General features: G+C 33.1%; 2 protein-coding genes across 4 annotated transcripts in view; one reads left to right on the top strand and one right to left on the bottom strand.

Moving 5' to 3' along the window:
* The window catches only part of LOC122539072 (heat shock protein beta-1), a 37,575-nt gene extending 30,647 nt beyond the window's left edge, over positions 1 to 6,928 (top strand). For all 3 annotated transcript variants that reach the window (XM_043673672.1, XM_043673673.1, XM_043673674.1), the window contains one exon: positions 5,923 to 6,928. In XM_043673672.1, the coding sequence (XP_043529607.1) occupies positions 5,923 to 6,117 (195 nt within the window). In that variant the 3' untranslated portion in view covers positions 6,118 to 6,928. The remainder of the gene's footprint in view (positions 1 to 5,922) is intronic.
* LOC122539069 (nischarin) lies at positions 6,592 to 11,203 on the bottom strand. Its single transcript, XM_043673667.1, has 3 exons — positions 10,741 to 11,203; positions 10,034 to 10,346; positions 6,592 to 9,954 (listed from the first exon to the last, which is right to left on the bottom strand). The coding sequence occupies exons 1-3, from the start codon at positions 10,866 to 10,868 to the stop codon at positions 8,989 to 8,991; spliced, it is 1,407 nt and encodes a 468-aa protein (XP_043529602.1). The 5' UTR covers positions 10,869 to 11,203; the 3' UTR covers positions 6,592 to 8,988.
* Between the last annotated feature and the right edge of the window lie 1,288 nt (positions 11,204 to 12,491).

Raw genomic sequence — 12,491 nt, forward strand, 5'->3', positions numbered from 1 at the left:
CTTCCGTTATTATAAAAATCGATGATGCGAGGTGGCGAGAGCAAGGATACTCGGGGAGATAATTGCTGAAAGATAATTCGAAGATAAATCGCGCGGCTGTGTGCGACAGCGTCTAAATACGTCGATGACATGTACCGTCTGTGTCGGTTCTCTGCGTTGTGATGTAACGTGCTAATAAGATTCATTTTCATACGAAAACCCGTAAGAAATGTGGCTGTCGCGGCACAACATTTGCATGGACCTGGTGCTCGAACGTGGTTACTCGATGCTAGACTGCTGGCTTGATGCAATGTCTATTTTTAATACGTCTGCTAGCATATTAGCTACCGGCTAGCCGCTGTCCGATTTTACGCCAATCGGACGCCAACAGATGCTGAGACGCGTGGATTTCTAATACGATCTCCCAAATGATTCAAATATCGATGATCCGGACTATCTGAAATTTGTCATTTTCCGTCATTTTTATTCTTAATCTGGTAGAGTTATAATTTTCTCGAGATTATCACCCTAGGGACGATTGACGCTAGAGCCACCAAAGTGACCACTTGTTTTCATAATTTTTGTCAGACACATTTTACACATTAGGCGTGTAAACAGTGTATTTTTAAAGATTTAAATAATTTTAAATAAAATAGAAATTGTCAGTCTGAGCATTCTATCAAAGATTTGCAAAAATTCGGTTGTTTCTGCGTTTTTGATAATAGATACGGCGCTCCGAATGATCTATGTAACAGTCTTTCGAAGGATTTTTTTTTTTTTCATTCTTCGTCGTTTCTCTTTCTTATTTAAGTACCTGACCGATTTGTAATTTCTTCGAAGTTACTATAATGCACAACTGCGCGATTAAATTCCTAGAAACACTATCGATCTGATTTCTTTCATTTAACTCTCGCTTTGGAAGGATTTATAAATCACTTTGTACAGTCACCTTGTAAATTATTTGTGTGAGTAAATTCTTTCGTATACACTATTCACAACATCGTGGCAATCAAAATTAATAAAATTATACTAAAGTCTAAATCTAAATTCTTACTGAAATGTTTATTGTGAGAAACTCCGAAGTATGACGTCACCGTTGCATTCAACGAATCGTTCGATAATCTTGCTTGAGACCTTTGACACAATTCTGCACTTTCATATAAAGGCGAGAAAAACGCCAAGAACGCACGTGAGTTTTTCTCAAGAACCGATATCTCGCCTGTTTCATTCATTGCTCGAATGTTATAACTATTTTCCTCTTTTGCATCGAGATACGGTTTTATTTCTCCTCGTAACATGCTTAGAATGTAACTTGTATGTACAGTGGTTCACGAAAGCATTTGAACATTTATCATAGGGAACTTGTATAATATGCACAACAAATGAATCATCTAATCGATTAAGAATCAGTTCATGTAGTAAAAAATACGTAGTTTTATTTAAAAGAAAAAAAAAATTACAATTATTCTGTATTATTCTAATCTAAAAATTAGTACCTATATGTGAAGATTTTACTTCGAGTATGATCCGTCTTGCATTATTTTATTTTATTTTATTTTATTTTATCGTTTGTAGCTAGCACACCACTAATATTGATTTAATTGGATATAAAGGAATTACCTGTAGTAGACTAGAGATTAGTAATAGTTGCAATAATATTTTAGCTTCCAGTCTTAAGTAACTCACCTGTTTATGTGGTGTGTGTGTGAATGAAATATTCCATTAACACGAGTGACATGTGTGAATAAGTGGTGTGATGAATAAATTATGATTATATAATTTAAAGCCAATGTTTGAAAATGTATTTGTACTACGAATGCTTAAAATGACTTTAAACATGTAATAAATAATATAGTGGTTCCAAAGACTTATTGATATAATCTATTGTGGAACTATTGATATAACATAACGGATTTAATACACATGTATTTACATGTATTGAATATCTTATAATTTATGTATTAATATTATATATTTTTGATTTGTTTCAATCTTGTCCAGTATAATCATAATAGTCGGTACAATGTTAATGAAATTTCAAAATATTTTCGTGAGAAACTTGTTTATATTCCAGCTGAGTCAATCGATGATATCTGAAAATTGTTTCACGAAACAGAACGAATAACAACGAAGCCGGTGACGACGAATCACGCGATCCTGTCGTGTTTCGAAGACTTGGCGTAGCGTGTACGCCGAAAGACGAACGATATGTTCGATAATATGCAAATAACGTGTAATTAGAGAGAACTTAACCAAAAAAAAAAAAAAAAAAAAAAAAATGGTGATTGTGTGGAAAGTCGATCGATAACTTTCGCAACTGGAAGCAGTTTATCGTTTCGAAGACGTTTATGTAGATTTTTTAACTCTTAATTAATATATTAATTAATAATAAATTAATTAATTTTTTATTGATTTATTATTGATTATAATAAATTAGTTTTGGAATTTTTAATTGAACTTAAATTTATCATTAATCTTAATCACGAAGACTATAAAATACAAAATTAAATGCCACCATTTCTTCAATAAAAAATGAATCTCTTCTTGCCTTTGTTATACATTTGAATTGTCCTTGGCACTGCCACTAGATTCCCAATCATTTTCTCGAGCTTGAATACCTTAAATTAATCCATACATTTTCATCCATGCACCATCGAACAATATATCATCCTCGTACTAAAGAGGTAATAAATGATAGTTCGATATCGACGAAAATTATTCGAAAATCATACACGTGGATATCGAATGTCGTTGGGTGGTGGTTGGTTCGATTGCCAAAACGATGGTGAAACGTTGGCAATCACAGTGAGGCCACTGCAAACACGAATATGCACTTGGCAAAAGTGCTTTTGAATTATCGTAACAGGTGGCACAGCTTGCTTCTTAGAGGTAACGAAATCTTCAGTGTTTCCCAGTCTTTTGATTATCTAAGAAAAAGAATGACAAGATGTTAGTGAGAAATTCTTGTTTAAAAATTTTCATATAAGTCATTGCTGAGTTTTTAATATAACACATGCATTAATAAAATATGTTTTACAGTAATCTGAAACTTTGTTCGAAGATAGTTCTAAGTTGTTGGTGACCTAGAAACATCCAGCTTGACAAATAAATTTTTATTTGCTCGCGTAAACCTTTTGTCCGTGGATCGATCGCTACGTTTGTAAGAGCTAATCTTCTGTGCCCTTACAAAATTAAATATAGAATCGTACATTCGAGCGAAATTTGCGTTATTTGTATCTACAGATAAAAAAATAATCATTCGTCCGTGATAAAAAGGTGTAACTGATCTTTGCACTTGAAATCTTGTTTTCGATAGCTTAATCTTACGGATTCGAAATAAGTGAAGTATTATAAAATTTTAAATACGTAAGTAGAGCACGGTCGATTAATCAAATTTTTTAGAACGCTCTAGCAAATTATCCGCGAATGATAAAGTATCGCGAAAGAAAACTAACAATAAGAAGATATATCTGAAGATATATAACTCCACCATTAAATGATGGAAAATTGTTATAACTTCGTAAAAAGGTCGTAGAATGATTCATTTATGGTTTCATTTCAAAGTGTAAAGTCCCTACTTCGACAATCTTGAGTTTTTTTTTTTTTTTTTATTCAAAGATGTTTTCACGTTACGTGGAAGATAGGAAAGTAAAAATACTCTCGTCAATCGTAAAAATTCAAACATCTCCGAAAACATTGAAATTTTCTTTTTACAACGACTTCTTATAATTTACGTACGATTTATTTTCACCGCTTTATTGAACTTTGAAGATTAGCGTTAGTCGACGAAATGTTCTTGAATTTTTATCATTAAGTAAAAGCGTCGCGCTCTGAGATGCAACCAATTTTTTTCTTTTTTTATAAAAGTTATATTTTTCGTCGTTGGTGGTACAGTTGTGCCTTCTACTATAAGTATCGATTTGGAGACGCGTCTAGACATGGAGGTCGAATTCGTGGCGTCCTTTAGCCGCCATTTTCCACCGCTTATTATTTCACCCTCGATTCTTTCCTTTTCCCACCCCTCGTAACCCATTGCCATCTTCGTTTTATCGCGAGCTCGACCGATAGCTGTTGTTCCGGCCAATGAGACTCATAAAACATCCGTATCCCCGCTTTATCGCCGTCCCCTCCCATAACCTACATTCCCGGAACGTCCGTATTACGAGAAGCTCTATCTTTCACCCCTTACTCCCCTCGAGAGGGAAGCTCGCCTTTTCCACTTCCGGGGATAGAACACATACGCGCGCTACAGATGTAGGGCTCGTTGAATTATTCAACGAGCAATTGTTTGCATATAAGTTATTTCGTGAATTATGTTTATGGATTCGATATTTTTGAATTATACAACAGAGGGGGTAAAGTTGAAAATTTGTGATTGGTACGTGTGATAGATTGTACGGTTTTGGACATACGTACATACGAGTATACCGAAAGGATGTACGCGTATATTGCCTGTGACGTACATATATTGGAGTATATCGGCGAGTTAAAAACTCGTGTTCTTAATACACGTGTAATTGTTAGATTGCGGATTTTTATTCAGTTTTTTTAATATTTTTAAACGCGAAATTGTACGTAATATGAAAAAATATGTGCATAAAATATCCAAAGTATATTGCTTATTTATTTAATACGTAAAATAATTTTCTATCAAGATTCTACTTTATCAAGTGCTCTTCGTTTATCTTTAGAATAAAAATTTGCATAAAAATCTGCAATCCTACTCTAGTGACTTAGCAAGCAATATGATTAAGTCTATATTTTTCTTGTATTTCTTCTCGAAATGATTCTGATTTTGAAACAGATTAAAACACAGCACTTTAATTGCACTTCTATCCGTATACTAGATATTGCGAATTAAAATACTCGTAATCCGTATATTTGAGGATCCAGAAAATACGGACCTTCAGTACATGCGTGCAATAAGGAGAGTTTAGAAACTAAGCATTATCGAGAGATACTCTGTTATTGAACGGGTATTTTCTTGGTAACATAATAGACAAGATAAATTCTATATAATTATTACTAGAATGTTTGCCAATGTTTTTTCAACCGCTGTTAATTATCAGTAGTACATATCATCACGTAAAAGGCAACTTTATGCTCACAAAAGACCCTTTATACCCTGAACGGATAAGAAATTCGCCAGTGTACATTTGAATAAAATACGTTGCTATAATCACCCTCGTGCGTTCTGTGTTATCGCATCCGTTGACCACGAGCGGAGCAACGTTGATCGCTTTTAGCATGCAGCTCGCGTGATCACAGAAATGGGTCTGTCCTAGCTGATTTATTAATACGGACACTAAATCGAACCGGCGACCTGGATTCCTGGCCTTCTATTCGTTTGTCTGCGCAAGAAAATTGATGAATTTCCCGGGAAATCGATATCGGTCAATTTAATTGCGAAGTATTTTCAAAATTGAATTCAAATCTTGGAGAACGTTTCTTTTGTTTTGTGAAATTTTCTTGACAATAGTGAAGGAAACGCGAGTTAATCTTGTGTAACTTGAAAGTTGCACATCACGTATATTATAATAAATATACTTCAAATATTTTACATTTCTCAATGCATAAATTCTCATAAATGTATAAAAATTCGCAGTCTAATAATGAGAAGAATATCATTCTAAACTAGAGATCTCAATTATACATGTATGTAGTATATTCGTGTTTTAATCCGAGTATCAAAATATATGATACACGTATACTGATTATTTAATTAGCACATATTCCGATATATCTTCTCATACATTAATAATCGTACGTATATTTGAATGTGTTGATACACTTGCATATACATGTATACTTCAGTATCCCTCAGTATCAAAAACTACACAGATACACATTATGCACACATGCATATTCGTTACACACGTATTTGTAATATGCATTTAGAACAATGAGCTTCATTTCTAAACCGCCTGATTTTCATCTGTCCAGGTCCACGCGAAACATGAGGAGAAAACAGAGAGCAAATCCGTGTACAGGGAGTACAATCGCGAATTCCTGCTCCCCAAAGGAACCAACCCCGAGAGCATCAAGTCTTCGCTTAGCAAGGATGGCGTGCTCACCGTCGAGGCTCCGCTTCCGGCAATCGGCACAGGCGAGAAGCTTATTCCGATCGCACACCAGTAGATGCCCAATCGACCGGATGGATACACGAGAAACCGATCCTTAAAACTCCCTTCAAAACTCCACCATCATTCGTGTATTCGTCAGATCGCTCTCTTCCTGCTCCTTCCATCAATTCCCGTAAGTCCATTTCTTAATTTTATCTTTTTCCTTTCTATCCTCTTTCCTTGCTTTATTTTTTTAATGTCCTCCTCGATGAATCTTTCGCTGTGAATCTTTCGTTACTTTCGTTTCTCTTCCCCGCCCAGGCTTCCTTTACCCCTGACGATCGAATAAATTTTATGCATTTTCATTTCTTTCGTTCCGTGTTTTCCTTTCTTCACGTTTCCGATTGAAAACGGAAAAATTCTACACTTGGAGTTCAAATTTGAAGATAAAACAACGTGAAGAGCTGCGACGATGAATTATTAATTAGCAGGGAAGCAAGGTTCACAGCGAAACGTGCTTACGAAACGTAATTTCGAAATGTAGTTATTTGTCTAATTTACTCGAGAGCCTCCACGTCGTACAAGAAAAGTGAAAGTCTATTCTCTTTCGAGAGAATGAAACAAAAATATCGACTAGTAAAAAGTATCAAAATATTCAGTCCCTTTTCAGAAATTGGTAAAATGTTTCGCATATTTCCTTTTTAGCGAAAATTCAATTTCCATTGTCCGATGTGATCAAAACCAAATCTGTAACTCGAAAGGGCTATTATTTGAAATGATAATCAAATGATTAATGAAACGAATCCTTTATTCGAAGGTTGCAGAAACGTGACGAGCACATTCGATGTCTGTCAAACGAATCGCCTAATTTTATATATATCTATATATATATATAAAAAGAAAATTACTGTCTAAGTGTTTGATATGCAGTGTCTTTTTTCGATCAGCTTTTTGCCGCTTTGATATACATACACACATACACACACACACACACACACACACACACGTGTTTTTATGATTGTTATCAGATTCTGCCGATGATACACCAACCGGCAGAATCGATTTGTAAAATCAATTCGAAGATCGTAGTTCATTAAGATCAACGAAAAGAAGAATACATATATTATATATAAAAAATATATATATATATATATATATATATATATAGCGATTGTAATGTTAAGATGTAAACGGCGCATGGACGTCGTATAACGTATAAGAAATCAAAGATATTTGATAAATTATTATTCTTCCTTTTTGGTACCGATCAGCTTTTTTCGATGCTTTGATATGACATTTCCTTTTTAGAAGTAACATTTTCTTCTTGGAAACACGCATTGCCTTAAAAAAAAAAAAAAAAAAAAAAAACGCAAATAAAGAATTGCAAGTGTTTGATAGATTGTGTTTCGTGGAAGGCACGAATAACATAGGAAAAATCATTGCGTGGCTTGTGCAAAAACTCCGAGGTTTGTCAGGAAAAAGAAACTCAACATAACGCAAAAGTCAGCAAGTGATCATCTGTAAAACGGTAACTTAACGTATGTGTTAATTTTTAGATGTACTACATTAAAAGACTATAACACGAGGATGCTTAGAGTATGTTAAGCATTGTAATGATTATTATTATTATTTATGAATATTTTACTATTGTCGAGATACGTATGATGTTTAAAAGGTAATGCGAACAATGTGAAAGTTTAAATAAAAATGAACTTGAAAATTAACCAGTTTGTCTGTCTTTTAGTTCGCTCAGAATAGAAACAACATAGTCATTTAATTACAATTTTGATTACTTATTATTATCAACAACAATTGAAAATTAACAAAAAAAGAAATCTTATCAACGAATTATCACAGTTTATTGCTTTCAAATTATTTATTAACAAAATATTCGATCTTCTTATGTACATATGTAGTTTATGTTGAACCATTATAAAATTGTTACACCAAACGCGGTTACACCATTCAAAATAATATTGCTTTAAAGATTTATACAACAAATAACAAACACTGATGGCCCGTGTGGTCGCATTGATTCAAGCGTATTCTCAATTGCATCATAAATAACCCGTACAATACGAATGCAATTTAAATAATGTCTGCAAGTGCATAACAATAATTAAATATCATTCTAGATAACTATTAGTAAAAGCAGCGATTTTGAATGCAAATTTTTCTTATTTCTGAATTGCAAATTACTTACATTCATTGCGCGAAGTATAAATAAAGTTTGAGAAGTGCTACGTAAATTATTTGTATAATATAAACCAAATTTCCCGATGCAATAAATTATAAATAAATACATATCGTTTATTCGATTCTTCTATTTCGCATTCGGAGTTGGTATAAAAAATACATATATGACGATAATACGTAATATACAATTTAAAAATAATTATGTACACAGCAGAATTTTACAAATTTCATTTTTACATAGACAAGTGGCACGTTATCCTCGAACAGAGACTGATTATTTCCTTAACTATTATTCAAATTTCTTTAATATTTAGACTAAACAAAGACATCTAAGACTCACGATCTAAGGCTTAAGGTATAGGTTATTATTTTGGTATATATTATACTGATCAGGTTACATATTAAAAGGTAATAAAAAGCACCGACACAGTAGACTGACAATAAATATTGTATAAAAGGACTATAGACGAGACACGAACGAATCTTGAATGTTCGCCGTTTTTAACAAGAGTTTAATTTCATTTACAAATCTTTTCGCCCAAATCAATTAAATTCTATTTTAATGTAATTACTTCAGGAACGTGGGACAAATGTATAGTATTCTTGGTAGTTTACGTTTCATTAAAATTTAAACGTATAAAAAGATTCTTTCATATTCTAGAAAAAAATTCGGATCAATGACAAATCCATATCAAAGTGTTTTTTTTTATGGACATTCATCGTTTAAAATAATATCATAATTTACCCGACCCTATATATTTGGAATCTCCGCAGAGAACAAAGGCGCATCAGAAGCAGTGAATGTGGGTGATTTTCCTTCTCTTGCAATGCGCAATGCTTGGTGAACTGAAACAGTGTCCAGCTCTTTCTGATTTGGCTTTTCATTGTCTAAACAAATGTCCGCCGCCCTTTTCCCAAACGGCTCCAATACTTTCACCCTGTAGTCGACAATTGTCGATACTGGATTTCCAGTTAGTCTTAAATTCTCCAAACAAGGTAGGTGCCCAATGTTCTTCACCTCCTCGATCTTCTCGATGCGATTGCAACTCACGTCTAGGCCTTCTAATGAATATAATTTCGAGAAACTCGATAACGATGTTAATTTATTCTGGGAGAGGTCAATGTACACTATATAACCAAGTTTCGTGTGCAGATCATCCGGTAAAGTTGAGAAATTGTTCGACGCCAGGTACAACTGAGATAATCTGGGCAATAGGGTGACATTCGAAATTTCAGAGAGCAGATTATTGTTTAAGGTCAAGCATTCAATTTGAGGTAATAATTTAATCGCTTCGTCAATCACTTCTATCCTGTTATCGCTGAGATCCAAATGAGTGACCTTCAACCAGACATGAGAATCATTCGCGTTTTCGATATTTTTGTGCACTTCCTCGCACATCGCCAATTCGACGATATTTCTGAGCTTCGTGTTGTTTACTTTTAAATACTTTACTGTGTCACGAAGGTTGCCCATATTGTATATTTTATCCACTGGATACTGATTAATACTTAGTTCTTCTATATTCTTGAAACTTGATAGTTCGATGGATAACGCCGAGGAATAAATATTGCTGGTTCTATAAGGCTCTGAGCTTCCTTCAATGATGAGACCAGTCAGATGAGAATTAAAGTCCAAAACATGACTGAAATCATATTTTCTGTCAACAACTTCGATCGGCGGACATGGTTGTTTTAATCTCTCGCTAATTGCATATAGCTGAAAGAAAATGATTTATTCTTATATCTTTTTATTCAAATGACAAATAGCATGCAATTTATTTGTTTAAAACAATCACCTGTATTAGATTAAACTTATAAGTCTTAGACTTTTGTAGCAAATTGTTGCCTTCTGTAAAAAATTCTAAAGCCATACTCTGCAACAGAAAAAATATGTCATATATATGCATATGCAGAAATACAGCCAATTCTCTAGGCATTGCTTTCTTCAAATAATTGTACACTTCATTCAGATAGATCTCTAAGCTCAGTCTACGTTTTTCTACAAAAGCTTCACACTTATTTCCAATAAGTTTCTTTGGTGGCAATATATCCTTCTTAACATAATTCTCTGAGACAAGTTTATCATGAAGTTCAGCAAAGTCATTGTATCTGTAAAAATACAAGAAATAAAAATTTAATTTCATATATTAAGTTATTTATGGTATAATCTTGAAATTATTCAATATACGATAATGATGAATGTGATGGATATGTGTGCAAGTATATAATACAATAATCATCAGAAACTTATCTAAAAACAAGTTAGGTTATTTACACTTTAGATATATTTATCTGTTTTATGCGATAAATTTTTGACGATATTCAATAGCTTATTATTCATATGCTCTTTGAAATTTGCATAATTATTTATATTGAGATGCCCAATTAATTTCATATACAATAACCAAATTACTTCTTAGATAAGGTACAATATTAACAATAAGATTAGGTACATAATGAAGATTTAAAGAAACTGCAAAATGGGTGAAACGGAAACGCTCACCTGTGCTTTACGGTCCATTTGATCGAAGCAATCCTAACCTCGATGCAGTAATAAGTGATACCGTCAATAGTGTCAGCTGATGGTATTTTAATGTGCACGTTCTCCTGATTCAACAAAAGACACGCCATCGTCGCGAAATGTTTCGGTAATCGTCGAGTTAAGACGTGACGAGCTTTGCCTCTAGCTGTCGATTGGAGCAAGAGGTTATCCCGGATCGAGCTGTCAATATCAACTGTTTTGCATCAGAGGGAGGAACGCCTCTTATCCATTTGGTGCATTGTATTATCTTCGCGAACCTATCGCGTTCCTTTTATTACTAGTCCTTCGTTTGGAGCACTATGAGATTTAAATATACGAACATTCATGGTATTTCGATATCTTTCACGTAGAAAAACGTACTCGGTGCTACCACCTCGCGATCAAATTAAGCACTGAGACAGATGTACTCCGCTTCTTTCCGACAGAAATTCCGAAAAAATTCTTTTCGGTGAGAATTTTTACAATTTACAATTTTCGAGGAAAGAAGTATTCTTACTTTTATATTTGTTGCATGATGTAAAAATAAATATCTCTGAACGAAATAATCAGGATTGTTAAAGTGGAGACCTCACTTTTTAAAATAAAATCAAGTTAATTGTTCTACAATTTTTTTTCAGGAAATTATAACAGTTTAAAGTACGGACAATTTTTTATGTGATTTATGAATATTTCCGTTCTTTATTTAACAATTTTTTATGAATTTTGTATATTTAATTAAGGAAAATTTTGTGTATTTAATTAAGGGAAACGCGCGATTACAGCGCTCGGTGAAAACGCAACACACATCCTACGATTCTCGATTATCGATATTTCTTATGATCGATTTTTAAACATGGGAAACATGGCGGAAGGAAGCCCACCTCGTTTGTAAAGAAGGAACTATTATTCACAAAAATCACAAAGAAATGTCATTCAGAATTTCTTAGATAAAAATTTAAATCAGTAATTATTAAATTTGTGCTTGTGTTGTGAATTTTTAAGATAAAACGTACATTATTGGTTTCATCTCAAGGTAAGATTTAACCAAATAATTGTTACATATAATTTTTAACCACAATTAATGAAATAATGGCATATAAACATTTAAAACAAAATGTACCATGCTACAAATTATTTATAACCTTATAAAAAAATTTAATTTCAATTCTAACCAAATATTGTGACTTTGCAATATGACTAAATTTTTATTATTATTATTATTATATATATGTTTTTACTTCTATTGTAACATTTTCTATTGTTGATTGTTTAACCTCATACTGCCTAATTTTTAACAATTCTAATACTAAATTTAATAATAATTTATTACAGATTTATATACGTATTTAATGGCTAAAATAGTAATTGTACTACTGAATATAATAAAATTTCTCATGTCTCAGTTTTAAATACTATCAATTTTCCATCAAGTGTGTGAACATTATCTACCTATTTTAAGAATTTGTCACGAATTTTGTGTATGTGATTTAGATTAATGTTTTTCATTTTTTATTTCATCATTTCGTGCGAAATTACGCGCGATCACAGCGCCCCAACGGTAAAGTACGCAATACACTTCCTACGATTTTCGAACGGTAATCGATATTTCTCGATTTTAAGCGGGAAAGAACGGGAAGGAACATGGCGGAAGGAAGCAGGAACGGTGTCTGTAAAGAAGAAAGTATTACCCAGGAAAATCACCCAGAAAAAAGTGTTCAGAAGTTCTCTAGTAA

Source organism: Frieseomelitta varia, unplaced genomic scaffold (genome assembly GCF_011392965.1).
Source record: "Frieseomelitta varia isolate USP_RPSP 00005682 unplaced genomic scaffold, Fvar_1.2 scaffold_190, whole genome shotgun sequence".
NCBI lineage: Eukaryota > Metazoa > Arthropoda > Insecta > Hymenoptera > Apidae > Frieseomelitta > Frieseomelitta varia.